The sequence below is a fragment of the Emydura macquarii genome, unplaced genomic scaffold (genome assembly GCF_026122565.2).
Source record: "Emydura macquarii macquarii isolate MOO-44397 ecotype Brisbane River unplaced genomic scaffold, CSIRO-AGI_Emac_v2 contig_2246, whole genome shotgun sequence".
Classification (NCBI taxonomy): domain Eukaryota; kingdom Metazoa; phylum Chordata; order Testudines; family Chelidae; genus Emydura; species Emydura macquarii.
In genome coordinates this window covers 3,777,651-3,799,431 of record NW_027132383.1, presented here as the reverse complement: position 1 = coordinate 3,799,431, position 21,781 = coordinate 3,777,651, and the positions used below count along the sequence as shown (strand labels likewise).

General features: G+C 47.6%; 1 protein-coding gene across 23 annotated transcripts in view; it reads right to left on the bottom strand.

The window, feature by feature from the left end:
• Positions 1-3,113: 3,113 nt before the first annotated feature.
• SCRIB (scribble planar cell polarity protein) overlaps positions 3,114-21,781 on the bottom strand; it is a 216,294-nt gene continuing 197,626 nt past the window's right edge. For 16 of the 23 annotated variants that reach the window (XM_067560190.1, XM_067560195.1, XM_067560199.1 and 13 more), the window contains 2 exons: positions 20,968-21,019; positions 3,114-5,274 (listed from right to left, as the gene is read on the bottom strand). In XM_067560190.1, coding sequence (XP_067416291.1) covers positions 5,114-5,274; positions 20,968-21,019 — 213 coding nt within the window. In that variant the 3' untranslated portion in view covers positions 3,114-5,113. Of the gene's footprint in view, positions 5,275-20,807; positions 20,843-20,967; positions 21,020-21,781 lie in introns of all 23 variants that reach the window. The other 7 variants (XM_067560200.1, XM_067560202.1, XM_067560207.1 and 4 more) reach the window with 6 other exon arrangements.

Genomic DNA, 21,781 nt, shown 5'->3' with positions numbered 1-21,781 from the left:
GCATGCAGCAAGAGGTGTGGCACCTGGTGACTCATTAAAGAGAATGCTTATTTCAAGGCTTGTGTTTTACACCCAGTCACAGATAGTGCTGTCTGGCTCAAGGGAAGGTCACAAAGTGCATGGCTCATAATGGGGCACAGATGCGGGATGGGTGAATTCACCTCAGCTAGGCTTGCAGGCTGCAAGTATGTTCAGTAGCGCTACTGGCAAGGTGCCACCTCCTTGCAGGCTCAGCTAGTCTCCCCTAGCTCTCCATCTGTAGCGAGCGAGGTTTATTTTCTTTCAGAACGTGAGTAGGACGCTATCTCCCTTTCACGCAGCCCCCCTGCCCTTTGAGCTGTGACAGCTCAGCACCAGGCAGGACATATGATGGAAAAGTGCCTCTATCTGCCCCTTGCATTCCTGTCTTCTTTCTGTTTATGATCCCATTCTGGACTTAGTGGAAAAGAAAAAAACAGACTACACGATCTGTTTACTGCAATTGCTGAAGGCAATTGCACTGTGGTGCCATTTCCATTGTACTCACTCAACAGTTGTTACCCTGCCAGCATGGTGTAAAGGTGAGTAGGCCTTTCTTTGCCCCACACCTTTGGGCTTAATGGTATCTCTTAACAGGTATTCTTTACTTTAAAAAAAAAAAAGACTAATGCCTTGACCTGTGCCTGTCTTCACCCATATTCACTAGCAGTGAGGCTGTGTATTCGCCTGGTGCCCGTAGGCCTTACCTATGCTAGGGACCATTAGCAAAAGTCCACCTGTTAAGAGCAGCAGTTTGGCTGTGGCAGCTACAATGTAGACAAGGCTTCAGACGTGTCCAGCACTTGCTGGGAGCAGATTTATCTAGCATTGTTAAAAAGCCCAAAGGCTGCCTGGCCCTTGCTTATGAGGGCAGCCCAACCATTGCTAGCACCAGCGAGATGGTGTTAGCTCACATTCCCTTCTGTATGCATGGCTTCACTCACTAACAGCCGGAAGGAAGTAAACACTTGAACTCCTAATGCAGCTAATAGCATATTGGGAATGCATTAGGAGGGGCATAGCCAGCAGGTCACGGGAAGTGATTATTCCCCTTTATTTGGCATTAGTGAGGCCGCATTTGGAATATTGTGTCCAGTTTTGGGCCCCCCATTACAAAAAGGATGTGGACAAGTTGGAGAGAGTCCAGCAGAGGGCAACAAAAATGATTAGGGGGCTGGAGCACAGGACTTATGAGGAGAGGCTAAGGGAACTGGGCTTTTTTAGTCTGCAAAAGAGAAGAATGGGGGGGGATTTGATAGCAGCCTTTAACTACCTGAAAGGGGGTTCCAGGGAGGATGGGGCTAGGCTGTTCTCGGTGGTGGCAGATGACAGAACAAGGAGCAACGGTCTCAAGTTGCAGGGGGGGAGGTTTAGGTTGGACATTAGGAAAAAGTTTTTCACTAGGAGGGTGGTGAAGCACTGGAATGGGTTACCTAGGGAGGTGGTGGAATCTCCATCCTTAGAGGTTTTTAAGCTGAGGCTTGACAAAGCCCTGGCTGGGATGATATAGCTGAGGTTAGTCCTGCTTTGAGCAGGGGGTTGGACTAGATGACCTCCTGAGGTCCCTTCCAACTCTAATATTCTATGATTCCATTTCCTTGGCACGTAAAGACCTGCCAGGGCCTGAACCAGCAGCCACCCTGGCTCAGGTCTGTAACCTACTGGCGTTGTGAAGACCCAACGTAGAGGTGACTGCACGAAGTCCTATTATTGATGGAAAAAGATGCTTAGTGTTATAGCCTTGAGTGGAGAGTGCTCCACAGAGAGCTGCAGATATCCTGTTCCCTAACATGATGCAGGCCAAATGCCCATAGGTCTTGTCGAGCGAGTCAGGATGCGTTTGTGAGATTTGTGACTCTGATAGTGGGAGACTAACCATTGAAATGGCTGTTTTTCATACACCCGTAGTAGGTTTAACCATGTATGCTTGCCCCAGTTTTCTTCCTGGAGTCTAGCTCCTCTATCACCAGCAGGCAACTATCCAGCAGCGACTTGTGACAGCACTTCCCCCCATAGCTTGATGAAGTGTGGCCATGCTGACAGGTAGCCACCTGAAGCAAATGTGAACATGCTTACTGAGTGAGCCGATGATGTGCTTGTTCTTACATTCCATCATCCTAGTAGTGGGGAAAGACTGCATTCTGAGCACCCGGGTCCCTATGATTGCTAGGTTATTTTGTGGTAGCCACTAGATGTCTAGCTGTGTAGGTTGCTGCACGAAAGCCTGGTTTCCCCATTCATGAAAACCTACCATCTACTTTAAGTGTGTGTGTTATAGAAACATGATTACATTGGCAGGTGACATGCACAACGTGATGTGTGACATGGCAGGGATAGGCAGAGTAGTGTTCAAAGAGTATAATAGACTCAAGGAGCGCAATCTTTTTAGCTTAACAAAAAGAAGGTTAAAATGTAATTTGATTTGATCTACAATTATGTACGGGGGGACAAATATTCAGTAATCGTCTCTTCAGCCTGACAGAGAAAGATAAAACACGATCCAGTGGCTGGAAGTTGAAACTAGATAAATTCAGACTGGGAATAAGGCATACATTTTTAATGGTGAGCATAATTAACCATTAAAACAATTTACCAATGGTTGTGGTGGCATCACCATCAATGGTAATTTTTAAATCAAGATTGGATATGTTTCTAAAAAATATGCTCTGAGAATTAGTTTGGGGATGTTCAATGGCCTGTTATAAAGGAAGTCAGACTAAAAGGTCACAGTGGTCTCTTCTGGCCTTGGAATCTATGAAAGAAGACTCAAGATGGGGGAGGCCATAGCAGAGCAGATGTAAAGGAAGTTGAGGCAGAGATACTGGAGGACTTCCCTTTCACTTGATTTGAAAGGGTCAGAGACTCCTAATTTCCAGCCTGCTGCAGCTGCCATTAATATGGCTGAGCACAGTCATGCCAACAATAAAGAGAAAATGCCCGTTGCCTTTGACGGCAGCAGGCTCATGGGCTGTGGCTCTGCTGATCAGAAACACGAGTTTGTTGGACAGAAGCAACAAATAGACAGCGACCCTTCTTGTGCTGCCCACTGACCTGAGGAAAGAGCTTCAATCACCGATGGACACAGGCTCTAAAATGTAAAGTAAACTTTATTCTCCTTGAACCACAAAATAGATTTCTTTGGTTGTACAAATTTCACTAGTTACAGTCTTGATGAGCTAATTTTTCCTCCGCATCTCTCAGGAGAGGAGAGAGACCAGAGCCTGGCACCCAGGTACCACTAAGGGAAAGAAAAAATCACAAGTTAGTGACCAAAACCAATTCATGATTGTTTCCAGAAATTGCTCTTGTTAAAAAGCAAATGCTAAAATGAGATTTTAAAAAGGAAAAGCTCAAATTGCTGATGATGGCAGCAGCCATAGCTGCAGTTTAAGAGATTATCAGATTTCCCCCATCCAAACCCTGTAAAATTAAACGTATCAGTTCAGTTAAAATAAGCCATCTGATTTTGGTGTGAAGGGAGGAGATTCTCAACTAAAAGAAACCGCATCCAGTCATTTAGTAAATATACAAGCAGAAGCGCCCTCCACTCCCTTGTCTCATCCTGGCACTGGGAGGATTAGGAGCCAACTCTAGGGCTTACTGCTGGCAGCGTCAGCAAGTAAGAGAGCACCAATTTGTTTTAGGGAGTGGAAAGCTCACTCAGACCATTGCCAAGTTCAAATGCCTTGCTTTGGTTTGGGGTCGATAAGGGATGCTTAATTCGAGGAGGGCAGTAAGAACAAGAGAAACAATTTCACTGATAGACATAGGCGCCTATAGTTGCTGGTGCCATATCCTTGGGTTCACTTGGTACTGCAGCTGATTGAGCCTTTGTTCCAGACAGGAAACCAGCAATAACATCCTTGGTGCATATGTAAAGAATCTCTTTGCCCTAATCTGCAGGGAAAGCATCAGGAAGCCACCAAGTTGCCAGAGAGACAGTAGGAATTGTAGTTATTGCAATGCATATCTCATTCTCCTTTATCTCATGGAGCTGCCTGCATAGTGCTCACTTTGTCTATGCTCCAACACACTCAAAACTCACATTTTACTTCAGTGGTCCTGGGCAACACAGTGAAAGCCACCACCTTCTCCCACCCACCACTATTATTCACTGTGTACTACCATCATCTTGCACCCTTAACTTGACCCTGATCAGTTTACATCCCACCTTACTCCCTGCACCCCATACTATAATCTTACCCCACTGTTTCTTTATTTGTACCACCTACTGCTGTGTCATCACATCCTAATCCCCAACTATTCTGCCCCCTACTGCTGTCACACATGCACACGGTGCTAAATCCTTGCAATAGCTGGCCAGTTAGTCTCTGTACTTTCCTCTACCCTACTTCATCCATCTCTCATGCATGCTACTCTCACACAGGACAACCAGCATCAGTTCCCCACATGTCCCCCGCATGCAGTGCGTTTGCCTAGAATGGCTCACACCCTGTACCACATGAATTCCATGCACATCTGGGGGGTAGTGCTATTGCCCAGAATGGCATATGCTAGAGGAACAGCATCACACAAAGCCAGATTATTGTTGGCATGGTGGGAGAGTGGAACGATGATAATGCACTCTAGAGGTTACAGTTTCCTGCCCATACATGGACATGACACTGCCTGATTGAGGGCAGAGGGGAGCTGGCTTTTGACAAATCAGTGGATTTTAAATAGGAGAAAAGGACGGGCCCTTCCTGCTAAGTCACATCAGAACAAAGCACTCGTATTGACCACTGAAAAACCCAAGTGGCGGGAATAACAGGTGCAGCCTCTCTCTCACTCACACACACACACACACACACGCACTATTTACAAACTAACAAACTGCAGCTGTCACTGCCTTGCCCCTCCCACCCTTTGTCAGCCATCAAGTCCAGCACTTTCCTGTTTTGTTCAGCACATGCCCCAGTGCATTGTGGGTAGTGAGAAAAAGGAGGTTCACAGCCTAAAAAGACGGTAACCACAATGCTTCCTGGGGTGCACAGTTCCCATTCAGTCTCAATGAGGTGGCTGTGGGACCCAGTCCAGTGCTGTCTGTGGAGTCCAGGCAGTTGTAGAGCCCTGTGCTCGGCTGTCCTGTTGCCCTCTATGTGGGGACGGCAGTCTCCAGACTGCGACGGCTGTGTCGGAGTTTGCGCTTGCTGCTGTAGAGAGCCATTTCTTCAAGTGTTGATGTGGCGGGTGTTGAGGAGTCGTGTGTCACTAACAGCTCCTCTTCCTCTGCTGGCCCATCCTGCTCCTGGGGAACTGAGCAGAAAGAGAGAGACACAAATCAGGTAGGAGACAGACAGTATTTCCCATAGAGCAGCTTGCCTTCTAGGGCAGATCCACACTACTGCTTAAGTTGATGTAACTTATATCGCTCAGGGGTGTGAAAAATACATTCCCCCCGAGTGATGTAAGTTACAGCAACCCTAAGTGCTGTCCACACCAGCTGTCAGCAGGAAAACGCTCTCCTGTCAGCATACAGCATCTTCACCGATGCACTACAGCGGTGCAGTTGCATTGGTGCAGCTGCACTGATGTAGCACTTCTAGTGTAGCCTTGCCCTCAGATACAGTGATCGCTTTGTGAAAAGAGACACTGGATTTTTGTCGTATTACAATAATCTATAAAACCCACTTACGACGCTCCCCCCCCCCCCCCCCAACCTCCTTTAATACCCCTCTAGTCACAGGAAGGAATGTGCCACTTCGCCTTGAATGGTCCCTTGAAATACGTGTCAACTACTTGTGTTAAACAATCTGTCCCCTCTTGTATTTAACTGCGACACTCTGAGTAAGTTTCTCAGACCTGAAGAAGAGCTCTATGCAAGCTTGACAGCTTTTTTCTCTCTCTCACAAGTTGGGCCAATAAAAGATAGTACCTCACCCACCTTGTCTTGCTAAGACCCTTCAAGGCAAGCAGCTGATAAACTGAAAAAAAAATCCCATTTTGGTTCTCCTGAAATGGAATTTTTCAGAATTTCTGTCTCATGAAAAATTTCAAAATTGTTACTTTTTCTCGTGAATAAGCATTATTTTTCCCCCGTAAAACTTCAAAGCTAGTTATGCCCTGTGGTCTCCCAGACTCTCTTCCCACCCTCCAGCCAAACCAAAACTAATTAATTGGATGATACCTCTTGGGTCATGACTAATGCTTCTCCCCCCACCACTGCAGTACTGTTCTAGCTATAATGGCTCTATCATTGTAGGATGTAATTGCATGTTCTCTATAATAAGGGACTGTTTTAAATACCCCAGGATGGGACTCCCACTCCTTCCCTGGGGAATATTCACTAGACTGAGCGCTCTTAGTCTAGAATAACTAACAAAAATCATCCAAAGCACAGGATTTAGTGGTGGAGGAGTACGTCAACCACCCAGACATCTGTTGGGAAAATAATACAGTTGGGTACAGCTTATCCAGCAAGTTCTTGGAATGCATTGGAGAAAACTTTTTATTACAGAAGTTGGAGAAAGCAACTGGGGTAGAGGCTGTTCTAGATTTGATTCTGACAAATAGGGTTGAGAATCTGAAGGTGGAAGGCAGCTTGCATGAAAGTGATCATGAAATGATAGCGTTCATGATTCTAAGGAATGGTAGGAGGAAAAACAGCAGACTAAGGACAATGGACTTCAAGAAGGCAGAGTTTAGCAAATTCAGAGAATTGGTATGTAAACTCCCATGGGAAGCATGTCTAAGGGAAAAAAAAGAGTTCAGGAGAGTTGGTAGTTTTTTAAAGAGACATTATGAAGGGCACAAGAGCAAACTATCCCAATGCATAGGAAAGATCTTAAGTGTGGTAAGAGACCACCTTGGCTTAACCAAGAGATCTTCAGAAACCTGAAACTCAAAAATGAGTCATACGAAAAGTGGACACTAGGTCAAATTACAAAGGATGAATATTAAAAAGCCAATACAAGCATGTAGGGACAAAACTAGAAAGTCCAGGGCACAAAACAAGATTAAATCAGCTAGGAAGAACAAGGGCAACAAGAAAACATTTTACAAATACATTAGATGTAAGAGGAAGACCAAAGTAGGGTAGTCCCATTACTCACTGAGGAGGGAAACACAATAATCAAAAACGCAGCAATAGTCGAAGTGTTAGATGCCTCTTTTCTTTCAGTTTTAACCAAAAAAGTTAGCAGTGACTGGAGGACTAACATAGTGAACATGAGTGTAAATGGGTAGGATTAGGTTAGATGTCTTCCAGTTCGCAGGGCCTGACAAAATACATCTTAGCATACTTAAGGAAGTGGCTAAAGAGATCTCTGAGCCATTAGTGGTTAGGGTTAGAGTTCTCTTTGAGAACTCGTGGAGGATGGAAAAGATCCCAGAGAAATGAAAAAGGGCAAATATAGTATCCATCTATAAAAAAGAGACTAAGGACAACCCAGGGAATTATAGACCAGTGAGCTTAACTTCAGTACCTGGTAAGATAGTGGAACAAATATCAAACAATCAATTTGTAAGTACATAGAAGATACTGTGATAAGTAACAGTTAACATGGATTTGTCAAGAAAAAAATGTCAAACCAACCTAATACACCTCTTTGACAAGGTAACAAGCCTTGTTGATGGGGGGAAAGCAGTAGATGTGATATAGCTTAATGGTGGTAAGACTTTTAATACTGACTCACAGCCTAAACTAACGTATTAGAAGGTGGGTGCACAACTGGTTGGAAAACCTACTTAGAGAGTAGTCATCGTTGGTTCACACTCAAGCTGAAAGGACATATCCAATGGGGTCTGCAAGGATGTGTCCTGGGTCCACTTCTATTCCATATCTTCTTAAATGATTTGGATAATGGCATAGAGAGTACACATATAAAGTTTACAAATGATACCAAGCTGAGAGGGTTTGCACGTGCTTTGCAAGGTAGGATTAGAATTCAAAATGATCTTGACAAACTGGAGAAATGGTCTGAAATAAACAGAATGAAATTCAATAAGGTGATCAGGACCAGTGAGCATGGATTCACCAAGGGCAAGTCATATCTGACCAACCTGATTGAAGTGACTGATCCTGTGGATGCAGGGAAAGCAGTGGATGTGATATACCTTGACTTTAGCAAAGTTTTTGATACGGTCTCCCACAGTATTCTTATCAGCAAGTTAAAGAAGTATGGGTTAGATGAGTGGACTATAAAATGGCTAGAAAGCTGGCTAGCTCATCAGGCTCAATGGGTAGTGATCAATAGCACTATGTCTAGTTGGCAGCTGGTAACAAGTGGAGTGCCCCAGGGGTCGGTCTTGGGGCTGGTTTTGTTTAACATCTTCATTAATGATCTGGAGGATGGGGTGGATTGCACCCTCAGCAAGTTTGTAAATCACACTAAGCTGTGGGGAGTGTAGATACGCTGAAAGGTAGGGATAGGATACAGAGTGATTTAGACAAATTAGAAGATTGGGCCAAAAGAAATCTGATGAGGTTCAACAAGGACAAATGCAGAGTCCTGCACTTAGGAAGGAAGAATTCCATGCACAGCTACAGACTGGGGACCGACGAGCTAGGCAGCAGTTCTGCAGAAAAGGACCTGGGGGTTACAGTGGATAAGAAGTTGGATATGAGTCAGCAGTGTGCCCTGGTTGCCAAGAAGGCTAATAGCATATTGGGCTGCATTAAGAGGAGCATTGCCAGCAGATCACGGGAAGTGATTATTCCCCTCTATTCGGCATTGGTAAGGCCACATTTAGAGTATTGTGTCCAGTTTTGGGCCCCCCACTACAAAAAGGATGTAGACAAGTTGGAGAGAGTCCAGCAGAGGGCAACAAAAATGATTAGGGGGCTGGAGTACAACTTATGAGGAGAGGCTAAGGGAACTGGGCTTGTTTAGTCTGCAAAAGAGAAGAATGAGGGGGGATTTGATAGCAGCCTTTAACTACCTGAACGGGGGTTCCAGGGAGGATGGGAGCTAGGCAATTCTCAGTGCTGGCAGATGACAGAACAAGGAGCAATGGTCTCTAGTTGCAGTGGGGGAGGTCTAGGTTGGATATTAGGAAAAACATTTTCACTAGGAGGGTGGTGAGGCACTGGAATGGGTTACCTAGGGAGGTGGTGGAATCTCCATCCTTAAGAGGTTTTTAAGGTGCAGCTTGACAAAGCCCTGGCTGGGATGATTTAGTTGGGGTTGGTCCTGCTTTGAGCAGGGGGTTGGACTAGATACCTCTTGAGGTCCTTTCCAACCCTAATCTTCTATGATTCAATAAGGACAAATGCAAAGTACTACTTTTAGGAAAGATTAATCAATTGCACAAATGTAAAATGGGACATGACATTGTAGTAAGGAGCACAGCAGACAAGGATCTGGAGTTATAGTGGATTACAAACTAAATATGAGTCAACAATGCCATATTGTTGCAAAAAATGTGGACATCTGTCTGGGACATATTAGCAGGAGTGTTGTAAGACAGACACATGAAGTTATTCTTCCATTCTACTCAGCACCGATAAGGCTTAACTGGAGTACTGTGACCAGTTCTTGGCACCACTCTTCAGGAAAGATGTGGACAAATTGGAGAAAATGCAGAGCGGAACAACAAAACTGATTAAAGGTCTAGAAAACATGTCCAAGGAAAGATTGAAAATATTGTCTGGAGAAGACTAAGGGGAGATGTGATAACAGTCTTCAAGTACGTAAAAGGTTGTTATAAAACGGAAGGTTTTTCCCTTAGTGGTACCTGTCAAGTCGGTGCAGGGACCCCCTGATGTCGGTTCCTTCTTGCCAGCTGGCACTGACAGAAGGGAAGGTGGGTTGGTCTTGGAATGGACATGAGCAAAATATCTCAAAGAACAACAGTTACGAAAGGTAAGTACGTTTTTTCTTCTTCAAGTGGTTGCTCATGTCGCTTTCAAGTAGGTGACTCTGAAGCTGACCATAGGATGAGGGGGTCGGAGCTTACCGAATTGCTGATTGAAGCACTGCTCTTCTGAATGCTGCATCGTCCCTGGCTTGTTGGGTGATGGCGTAATGCAAGGTGAACGTGTGGATTGATGACTACGTCGTAGCCCTGCAGATCTCCTGTTTAGGGACATGTGCCAGGAATACTGGCAAGGAGGCCTGTGCCCTCATGGAGTGCATTGTCAGTGCCAGAATTGGCACCTTTGCTAGGACATAGCAAGTCCTGATGCAGGATATCATACATGATTAAATCCTCTGGGACAAAACCGAGAGACCCTTCATCCTGTCTGTGACTGCCACAAAGAGTTGGTTTGATTGGCAAAATGGTCTTGGCCTTTTGATGTAGAAGTCAGGGCCCGCCCACCATCTAGGGAATGGAGACTTCGTTCTCTTCTATTGGCATGTGGCTTAGGAAAGAATACTGGAAGGAAGATATCCTGGCTCATATGAAACTGGGATAGCACCTTAGGGAGGAAGGCTGGATGTGGTCCCAACTGGACCTTGTCTTTATGGAACACCATGTACGGGGGTTCGGATGTCAGAGCCTGGAGCTCCAACACCTTCTTAACTGAGGTTATCGTGACCAGGAATGCCACTTTCCATGAGAGGTAGAGGAGTGAGCATGTTGCTAAGGCCTTGAAGGGAGGCCCCATTAGCCTAGAGAACACCTGATTGAGGTCCCATGCTGGTACGGATGGCGAACTTGGTGGTATAGCCTGTTCAGGCCCTTGAGCAAGTGGATCACTATTGGATTAGCAAAGACTGATAGAACATCCACCCCAGGATGGAATGCAGAGATTGCCGCTAAGTACATCTTTGTGGCTGACACTGCTAGACCTAGCTGCTTCAAGCACAGCAGATAGCCCAGAATGAAGGATAGTTGCTGCTTGCGTCGGAGGGATGCTCTTCTGCATTGCCCAAATGGAAAACCTTTTCCACCTGTCCAAGTACATTGCCCTGGTGGATGGTCTCCTGCTGTGGAGGAGGACCTCTCTTACAGCCGTGAGCATGCAGACTCTGTGGGATTTAACTGTGACGCTTCCATGCCGTGAGGTGGAGAGTCTTGAAGTTGGGATGTTGGAGGAGGCCATAGTCCTGTGTGATTAGGTCTGGCACTCAAGGCAGGGTGATTGGAGTGAGTACCAACAGCTCCACTAGGCTGTTGGGGCCAGGCTGGGGCTATCAATATGACGGATGCTCTGCCTCTCCTGATCTTGAGTAGGACCTTGTGAATGAGCAGGAAAGATGGGAATGCGTAAAGCAATCAAGCAATCCAAGGAAGGAGGAACATGTCCGCGATAGCGCCTGGGCTGTGGTTTATCTCATTGTGAACAGATCTGCTTGGGGAAATCCCCCCTTCTGGAAGATACTGTTCACGATGTCCAGGCGAATAAACCACTCATGGCCATAGAAGGATCTGCTGATGGTCCACCAGCTCATTCTGGGATCTTGGGAGGTAAGATGTCTCTAGGTGTATGGAGTGAACTATACAGAAATCTCACAACTTAAGGGCTTCTTGACACAGGGGAGAGGAGCGAGCTCCACCCTGTCTATTTATATAAAACTTCGCTGTTGTATTGTCAATCATGACTGATACACATCTTCCTTGCAGATGGGACTGGAAGTTTTGGTATGCTAGGTGAACTGCCTTTAGCTCCCTGACATTGATGTAGAGCGATAGCTCTGCTCAAGACCAGAGACCTTGCTTCTTGAGAGTTCCTAGATGCACTCCCCAATGCAGGCACAGCGATGGCTGAGGTCTGGAGAAGGGTACTCCCTTGCATACTGATTGAGGGTTGAGTCACAACAAGAGAGACTCAACAACCTGAGGGAGAATAGAAACTACCTTGTCTAGTCTGTCTCTGCTTGGCCAGTAAGCTGACGCCAGCCAAACCTCAAGAGGTCTGAGCCTCAGCCTGATGTGTTGGACCACATATGTGCAGGAGGCCATGTGACCTAGATGCTTCAGGCAGCTCCATGCCCTTGTGGTGGGAAAGTGCCGGAAGTCCTCTATGATGGAACAAATGGCCTAGACCAAGTCTAGGATTGCTCCTATAAACTCTATTCTTTGTAGGGAACAAGTTCGACTTGGGTATGTTTAGCTATAGACCCAATTTGTTGAAGGTCGACCGGATCAGGTTGACATGTGCATCTACCTGCTCATGAATCTGTTGAGGTTTCTTGAGAATAGATATGAGATCCCCTTGGGCCTTTGGGGTTAGGAAATATTGGGTATAAAACCCGTTTCCCCATAGCTGCTGAGGAACCTCCTCTACTGCTCCTGCTCTTAGGAGCCTTTGCACCTCTTGCATAAGAAGGTGCTCATGAGAGGGGTCCCTGAAGAGGGACGGGGAAGGGGGGTGGAAGAGAGGGGATGGACAGAACTGGAGAGAATACTCCAATTCTACCATGCATAGGACCCATCTGTCTGAGGTTATCTGAGACCATGCACAATAGAAACCGGATACACAGTTCAGGAAGCAAGAAAGATCCAGGATCTGGTCTGGTGTGGTGTGCCAGCCTCGGATGCACCCTCAAAATGCTTGCTTGGAGCTGGAGGAATTTTCCGCCAAGCCCTGGCCTTGGTTGGATGAGGGTTACGGTGTCCTACACTTGTTATTTCTGCCTCACTTCCTAGAGTAGTCCTGCCTAGGCTGCACTGAGTAAAACCGCTGAGTAGGCTGTGGCTTAAAATGCTTCCCTTGTGTGGATAGCGTATGAAGCCCTAAGAATTTCAGTGTTGTCCTTGCATTGTTCAGGCTGTGGAGTTTGGAGTCCGTCTGCTCGAAGAATAACCCCAAATCCTCAAAGGGCATGTCCTGAATAGTCTGTTGGAACTCTGAAGGGAGGCCTGACACCTGCAGCCAAGAGCTCCTTTTCATGGCAATTGTGGAAGACATGGTTCACATGTCTGAGTCCGCCGTATCCAGGGTGACCGGCAATGAGGTCCTTGTCACTGCCTTAACCTCTTCCCCAAGCGCTCAGAATTCCGATCTGAAGTTGGCCGGAAGCAGCTCCTTGAATTTTCTCATGGACTGCCCTGAATTAAAATGGTATCAGCTCAGAATCGTGCCCACCTCCCACCCTGTGGAATATACCTTCCTACCAAAGAGGTCCAGCTTATTCGAGTCCTTGGACCTCGCAGCCCTTGCCTTTCTTTCTTGTTTACTGCCGATACCACCAGTGACCCTGGCTGCAAGTGGGTAAAGAGAAACTCATGCCCTTTGGATGGCACAAAGTACTTTATTTCTATCCCCTTAAGTGTAGGGGGATAGAGGCTAATATCTCCCTTAAAGTTCTGGTGGTTTTTTGAATGGTTTTATTTCGGGGCAGGGCCTACACGTTCACCATAGGGACCCTCTGGTGCTAAGATGTCCACCATGGGGTCCACTGACTCCCTCACTTCCTCAGCCTAGAATCCCAGGTTCTGGACCACTCTTTGTAATAAATCCTGGTGAACCCTGTTGTCCACTGGGGGTGGCGCAGTCAAAGTCCCTGCCACCATCTCATCAGGGGAGAATGAAGAGGATGCCCTGTGTGGGACCGGGCCTTCCTGACCCTCCGTGTCACAGGTTTCACCCTGCACCGGGCTGACATGCTCAGTGCTGCAGACGGCTCTGGTGCTGGACCCTGCACTGTACTCCGCACTGGCCTCGATGCTGACTTTGACATTTGTCTCAGAGATGGGAGGTGTCAGGTGTTCCTCGTGCGTCCAGGGAGCCTGTCTATCAGAGGCGATCAAGCGGGAATGCCTAGAGTAAGACCCCAGGGCTTGGTGGTATGCCCATTGGATCCAGAAGGGCCATTATGCGGGCTCTGCCACTGCACTGGCCAAGGACCTAAAGGGAGGCTTGCCCCTTCTGCCTCCTGTAGCAGCGCTGCTCTGACTGGCGTCAACAATGCTTCAAAGTGTACAACTCCACCTCTGAGTCCAATGATACGAAGCATGGGGACCATGGCAGTGCAAAATGAGATGTACCAGAGAATGATGCTGAAGGGAAGGTGACCAGAGCCTCTAGATGGGACTGTGCTTTGCTGTGGTGCCAAAGGTCTTAACACTGGCGCTCTCTCCATTCTGGTGGAGGACTGCTGTGTCATCATGGCTATCAGGTCCCTAGCCATCTCAAAAGTGTCAGAGGTGGAAGGGAGGTCCAACTCTTCCGCCTGACTTTCCCTTATGGGTGAGTCCACTGGCACCAGACTCAGTGGAACTCTCCTTGGGTCCGAAGTCGATGGTGCTGTCTTCGGTGAAGTAGGCACCGGGTGCTCCGGCGTGGGACACAAACCCTTAGTGCTGTCCCTCCCTGATGCCTTCACTGTGGGCAAATGCCCTCCATTGGTTTTTTTGTGCCTCTTGTGAGGCACCGAAGAGCGGGAATGGTGCCAGGCTGTCTTTGGTGCCGGGGAATGCTGGCACTGGGATTCTGAGTCCCTTTTCAGTGCCGTAGACTCTCGAATAGAGGCTGGTGTGCTCTGCACCAAAGTACTGGGTGCAGGGTCTGAGTGGCCTGGGGCCAGCTCGGGACAGAGAGCTGCCTCCATGAGGAGTTGTTTAAGTCTAACGTTCCTCTCCTTCTTGGTCCTGGGACGGAATCTCCTGCAAATCTTACAGCGATCAGTCTGGTGAGATTCACCGAGGCACTTCAGGCAGGATTTGTGAGAGTCACCTCTTGGCATAGGCTTATGGCAATTCCCACATGGTTTGCATACTTGGGACCAAGGCATGCCCTGGTTCCTGAGGGAAACGTAGTGGGGGGGAACCCTCACATGAAAAGTTTAGCTAACTACTAACAATTAATTTTACTCTATTTACAGGAACCACAATAGAAGACCACTGGGGAAAATTGCTTGTCAAAGCAAAGAAGATAGAAGCTCCAACGACCATCAGGGACGGTAAGATGGAACAGTAGAGGTGGCAGGTTGGCATGGCCCTATATATGGCGCGGTGGAGGTCAGACTCCAGAGGGCACCTGCACCCACACGATGGGTACCGCTAGGGGAAAAGCTTTCCAAAACCTGTGCACCTAGTGTGCACGCCTACTTGGAATTGACATGAGCAAGCACTCAAAGAAAAATGTAAAATATTGACTACAGAAATTATCAGGCTGAAGAGAATACTGAAAGTGTCAAAACAGCAGAAAATAAAAAATAGAGTGATAAAAAAATGGCTAAGGCAAGAAATAATGCTGTTACAGAAGATTGAAAAGACGACTGTGATGGTTTGGACATGTTTTGAGAATGGACCCGGAAAGGATACCATAACTGGTGATACATACCAGAGTGCAAGGAACTAGAAATAGCGGAAGACTGCAGGTGCATTGGCTAGACTTAGTGAAGAATGACGTGGAATAAAATGGTTTAAAGCTGAACAAAGCCGTGGAGATGGTACAAGATCAAAAGTGGTACAAAGACTACATACAGATCCATTGTCGCTGCTGAGCTGACAGATTGGGACCAAAGAAAGAAAAAGAATAATTAGCTATCCTTAGCTGGAGAGAAGCCAAAGAGTAGCCCTTCCTGCCTAAGAGGTCAAGTCTCTTGGGGTCCTTACCTGTGGAAATGACTTTGAATTGTCCAGCCTATTCGAATTTTTCCCTGACTGCAGAACTCACCAAGGATCATGGGGATGGATGGGAGTAGAAATTCTTAAATCCCTTCTGAGGGACTTGATACCTTTTCATAGCCATAATATCTGAGAGAGCTGAGGAGGCTAGAATCTTTTAAAGGTGAGGCATTTCTAGTAGAGATACTGATGGTTAGTACCATTACAGAAGGCACTGGTGAGACCTCATCTGGAACACTGTGTGCAGTTCTAGTCTCCCATGTTAAGAAAGATGAATTTAAACTGGAACAGGTGCACAGAAGGGCTACTAGGCTGATCTGAGGAATGGAAAAACCTACTTTATGAGAGGAGACTCAAGTACTTATCTTGTTTAGCTTTACTAAAAGAAGAGTGGGGGAGTTATGATTGCGCTTTATAAATACATCAGGGGGATAAATACCAGGGAGTGAGAGGAGTTATATATGCTAAGCACCAATGATGATACAAGGCCAATGGCTATATACTGGCCATTAACAAGTTTAGGCTTCAAATTAGATGAAGATTTCTAACCATCAGAGGAGTGAAGGTCTGGAAAGACTTCCAGTAGTGGGAGCAAAAAGACCTAACTAGCTTCAAGACTGAGCTTGATAAGTTTATGGAGAGGATGGTATGATGAGACTGCCTACAATGACAGCAAATAACTCCAATGGCTGATGGTGGGACACTAGATGGGGAGGGCTCTGAGTTGCTACAGAGAATTCTTTCCCAGGTGTCTGGCTGATGGGTCTTGCCCACATGCTCAGGGTCTAACTAACTGCCATATTTGGGGGTTGAGAAGGAATTCCCCCCCCCCAGGTAATATTGATAGAGACCCTTGGGAATTTTCACCTTTCTCTGCAGCATAGGGCACCGGTCACTTGAAGGTTTAAACTAGTATAAATGGTGGATTCTTTGTAACTTGAAGGCTTTAAATCATGATCTGAGAACTTCAGTAACTCAGCCAGAGGTTAGGGAGTGGATAGGTGAAGCTCTGTGGCCTGCAATGTGCAGGAGATCAGACTTGATGATCATGATAGTTCCTTCTGACTTTAGAGTCTATTCTAATCAGTCTGATATACTTCACACAGACCGAGCCTGGAAGTCATCTGGGGAAGGAATTGGGATGTATGTCACTGCTTTGTCCAGTGATAAGGCCTTTGGACATATGGGAGGGAATGGGATAGGAAGCACTTGAGGCTCTCAGAGTAACGTCCTCTTATCTGTCTTGTTCTCTATCTTCAGCCTCCTCCTATTCTAGTTTTCATTCTCTATAGAGACCCGTATCAGTGGGAGGTCTAGAGACAGACCTAGTTAGAGAATTAGATCTGGGATTTTTTAAAGACAGGAAGGAGAACAAATTCTAGAGGGCTCAGAAAGGGGATCCACAAATCACCAAATAAGGCCCAGGTGGAAATTGAAGGGGGTAAGACTGTGGAGGAGATGGAGCTCATGGAGAAGACTGCCAAGGAGTGGTATAAGGAGAGGAAGGTATTTAGGAGAGGTCGTCTGTGATTAGGGGGGTGGAGAATGGGAGGGTGATCTAGGTCTACCAATGAGCAAGGAACTGGTGATGGTTCCCTGCTTGATTCAAGGGAAAAGGAATGGGCAGGGGACAAGAACTGCTCATGCTCTACAGGTGGTGTTGAGCTTTCTAAGCAAGGGTGAGAGGTTGCTGGTAGCAGTCTCAGGTATTGTGGCTGCTGAGATATTGGGATTGGAGTTGGTATGGAGGGCTCAACATGTGCATTGTATCTGCCAGAGCCATTAAAGACGCCAATATTGGTGCCAATTCTGGCACTGGCAGCTTGGCAACGAAGAGCATTAATCAGTATCAGGCTCCAGTGCTGAGGTGAATTTCATTTTCCTCAGATCTGAGTAGTTGAAGGACTCAGTCATTTTAGACTCTTCAACATGATTAAGCTCAAGGGCTGACAATTTTGAAAAGACAGTGCTTATGGTTCTTCTGTGGTTTCTTTGTCTATCCAGTTCTAGGTAGGAGGATCAGTGCCAAGAGTCTCCCCTAGAATGGAGCTCCAATCTGCCTTTCTTTGAGGTGGAAATAGTGCCGGACTTCAGTTCCAAGCTCCCTGCCAATGCCAAACTTGGCTGAAGGGATTGAGGAATGTCAACAGAGGGAGCTGTGGGCACTTTGTGAGTCTTAGGGCTAATCTACACTAGAAGCACTACAGCGGCACAGCTGAACCACTGTAGTGCATCTGGTGAAGCTCCTGTTGACATAATAAATCCATATCCAGGAGAGGTAGTGTAGTCCACACCGGTGCTTAGGTTGGTGTAACTTATGTTGCTCAGGGGGGTGTCTTATTCACACCCCTGAAGAACATAAGTCAGTGGTTCCCATCCCATGGCCCCCCGGGGTCTTTCAAAGTGGCCTGCCACTCCCCTCCCGCTAGCTGCAGAAGACAGCCGCTGCCTAAGGACCCAGGGGGAGTGTGTTGCCGTGGGGTACAAGACTGGTGCAGACTCCTTGCTGCAGCTAAGGAGATGGATGATCAGTGCTCCCCCCCATTCTAGCAGGGAGCACTGCAAAGCGCTCTGCCTGGGTCCATAGGCGCTGGGGTCCTTGCTGAACCAGAGGGAGGGAAGCATTAATCTCCCGTCCCCCTGGCTGCAGAAGGGAGCCACTGTGTAGGGACCTAGGTGGAGCGCATGGGGCTAAAGGACATGTGGTTTCCCTGCTGCAGCCAGAGGGATGGGAAATCAGCAAGGAGGCAGCCCCGTTGCTGAACTCCTTCCATCTGGCTACAGTGGGGGTGGGGGAGGAGGCTGCTGTTGGAGACCGGTGGCCCTTCAGGGTTATAACAATGACATCTGTGTTCCTTGGGCCAAAAAGGTTGGGAACCCCTGACATAAGTGGTAGTGTAGAACTGACCTTAGAAGTCACATCCCTAATTACAAGGCACTGACTGAAGGGGATCTCTGAAGAGAAAGCAGTGGTGTACTATGGGTCTCCAGTGCCCTATGCTTACATTTGCGGGCCCCCCCACCACTTCCCCAGGCCTCACGTGCACCCTGCACAAGACAGGAGGGGGCCCGGCTCCCACCAGATGGCATCATCTCCCAGCTGCCCCAGGGAAGGGGGGGTCTGTACCTGTGGAGGGGACACATCACATTCCTCCTTCTGCGCCCCGGGGACTTTCTGGTGTTCGTGCCAGTTCTCCACCCTTGCAATTACCCGCCACGCGGCGCTCGCCTCTCCCGCTGAGAGCCTTCTGTACCTCCTGCCCTATGTATGTCATGGAGGGCCCGGCTGGTACCCTTCCCTCTTCCCCGGTCAGTATGCCAGTGGGAGAAAGTGCCTTTTTTGAGTGAGAGGGACCTCCTTTGGGATCCATTGCTCCTCTAATGGATAATGTCAGGAGGAAGTGTTTTAGTTGGCTATCTCAAGAACGACGAGTCCTGGGGGAAGAACGGCTAATACACCGAGTGTTGCTCTGGGACATGGTCAGCCTCACCTCAGTCCCTGGAAAAATCATGGAGCAGGTCCTACAGGAATCCATTTTGAGGCACTTGGAAGATAGGAAGGTGATCAGGAACAGTCAGCATGGATTCACCCAGGGCAAGTCATGCCTGACCAACCTGATTGCCTTCTATAATGAGATGACTGATTCTGTGAATGTGGGGAAAGTAGTGATCATAATATACATCGACTTTAGCAAAGCTTTTGATACTGTCTCCCACAGTACTTTTATCAGCAAGTTAAAGAATTATAGACTGAATAAATGGACTGTAAGATGGACAGAAAGCTGGCTAGATCATCAGGCTCAACAGGTAGGGATCAACGGCTTGATGTCTCGTTGGCAGCTGGTAACAAGTGGAGAGCCCCAGGGGTCAATTCTGGGGCCAGTTTTGTTCAACATCTTCATTAATGATCTGGAGGATGGGGTGAATTGCATCCTCAGCAAGTTTGGGGGGAGTGATACACTTGGGGGAGTGGTAGATACGCTGGAGAGCAGGGATAAGATATAGTGACCTAGATGGATCGGGCCAAAAGAAATCTGATGAGGTTCAAAGGACAAGTGGAGAGTCCTGCATTTAGGACAGAAGAATCCTAGGCACCTCTACAGAGTGGGGACAGACTGGCTAGACAGCAGTTTGGCAGAAAAGGACCTGGGGGTTACAGTGAACAAGAAGCTGGATAGAAGTCAACAGTGCACCTTTATTTCCAAGAAAGCTAATGACATATTGGGCTGCATTAGTAGGAGCATTGCCAGCAGATCGAGGGAAGTGATTATTCCCCTCTATTCGGCACTGGTGAGGCCTCATTTGGAGTATTGTGTCCAGTTTTGGGCCCCCCACTACAGGAAGGATGTGGACAAATTGGAGAGAGTCCGGCAGAGGGCAATACAAACGATTAGGAGGCTGGAGCACAAGACTTATGAAGAAAGGCTGAAGGAACTGGACTTGTTTTGCTTGCAGAAGAGAAGAATGAGGAGGGATCTGATAACAGCCTTTAACTACCTCAAAGGGCGTTCCAAGGAGGATGGAGCTAGTCTGTCTTCAATGGTAGTAGATGGCAGAACTAGGAGCAATGGTCTCAAGTTGCAGAGGGGAAGGTCTTGGTTGGTTATCAGGAAAAGCTTTTTTGCTAGGAGGGTGGTGAAGCACTGGAATGAGTTACCTAGGGAAGTGGTGGAATCTCCATCCTTAGAGGTTTATAAGGTATGGCTTGACAAAGCCCTGGCTGGGATGATTTAGTCGGGGTTGGTCCTGCTTTGAGTAGGGGGTTGGACTAGATACCTCCTGAGGTGCCTTCCAACCCTCAACTTTGATGATTCTATGGCTCTCACTCAGACAGAAGAGACACCAACAGTGCTCAATCACGGGGGAATAAGCACATTGAATGGTGGACAGGGCTTAAAGTTGGAGCACTGAGTCCATCATTGGCATGAGGCACCAACGAGGCAAAAGTGAGAAAGAGAGAAATATTTTTTTGTGAAAGTTAAATGAAAAAAAAGACATGCAGGGTGCATGCTAGACACTGCTGGTCAAAAATCCACTTTGAGTGGGATTCACATGCACATAGATTCGAAGAGGAATCCTGGGTCTCAAGTGTTCAAATGCTCTCAAGCTCTGCAACCTACCCTGTGCCTACCATTCCCTGTTGCTGGCAGCCAGGCTCTCCACTCCCACCTACAATAGACCCAGGGGACATGCTGGGGCATGCACACTGCACACCAAACTCAGCTGCAGGAGGCAAGACCCTCAACGCTCTGGGATATAGGCAGGGGACACACAGGGGCATGCTCACTACACAATACTCCCAGCAGATCAGTCATCCTGAAAAATCCTACCCACAATTCAGTGCTGCTGGATTGGAGGGTTCAATCTAGAATGGGACAGAAATGCTTCAGGCAGCAGAACAAACTGGAGACTCCCCAGGACTGTGGCTGGGAGGGTTGATGTGGGGAGGTTGGGAGTGTATGGCTCCCTGTTGCTAGGTCAGCAACTCACCTGTGCTATTTGTGTCATCCATGTATCTGAGACTGTCGACTGCTTCGGGTGACTGGAAGAGAAGAGAGCAGAGGCCAGTGAGCATCAGGCTCGGGGTTGCTTTAGTATCAATAATTCTCCCCAATCCCCTGCCCCCGCATCAGCACCAGAGATACTGCTGCTAGACAGAGCCTTTCACCAACTGCTGACTCCCTCAAGGGCTCTGGTGGCAGAGGGGCTCAAACAGGGTATTCAGCAAAGAGCAAATGACCCCATGTTAATGCTCCGTGCCAGAGCTGGGCAGCTTGAGCACAGCCCACATCCATTGTCTGGATTCGGGGAGGAAGGTAGAGTGTCCAGCAATAGTATCCCCTTGCTACCCTAGTTGGATTAAGAGAGAGTGAGAGAGATGGTAGGACAGGAGGGGTAAGGAGGACAGAATATGGGGAGCAGGACAAGAGCAATGGGAATCTAGTCCCTCTGAAGGCCCTGGACTCTCATCCACAGCATGTCAGATTGGCTTCCTCAGCAGCAGAATCCATTCTCTTTTGGTTCAGTGAGCTCTTTCCCTCAGATGAGGCAGGAAGGCCCGACAGCCCAGGTGTGGCAGCAGCCAGCCGGCGATTGTGGCACTCCAGTACTCCTACTAGTTTCAGGTGCGCCTCAGTGAGCTGAGGCACATTCAGCGAATGGAATTCTCTGCAAGAGATCCCTCCTGACACCCCCTGCCTTAGGATTCAGGCCAGGGTGGGACTCAAAACAATTAAAAAGAAACTAATTTTGCTCAGTGCTATGAGCCTTGAGGTGATCCAGGGACTAGGACCATTGCTAGATG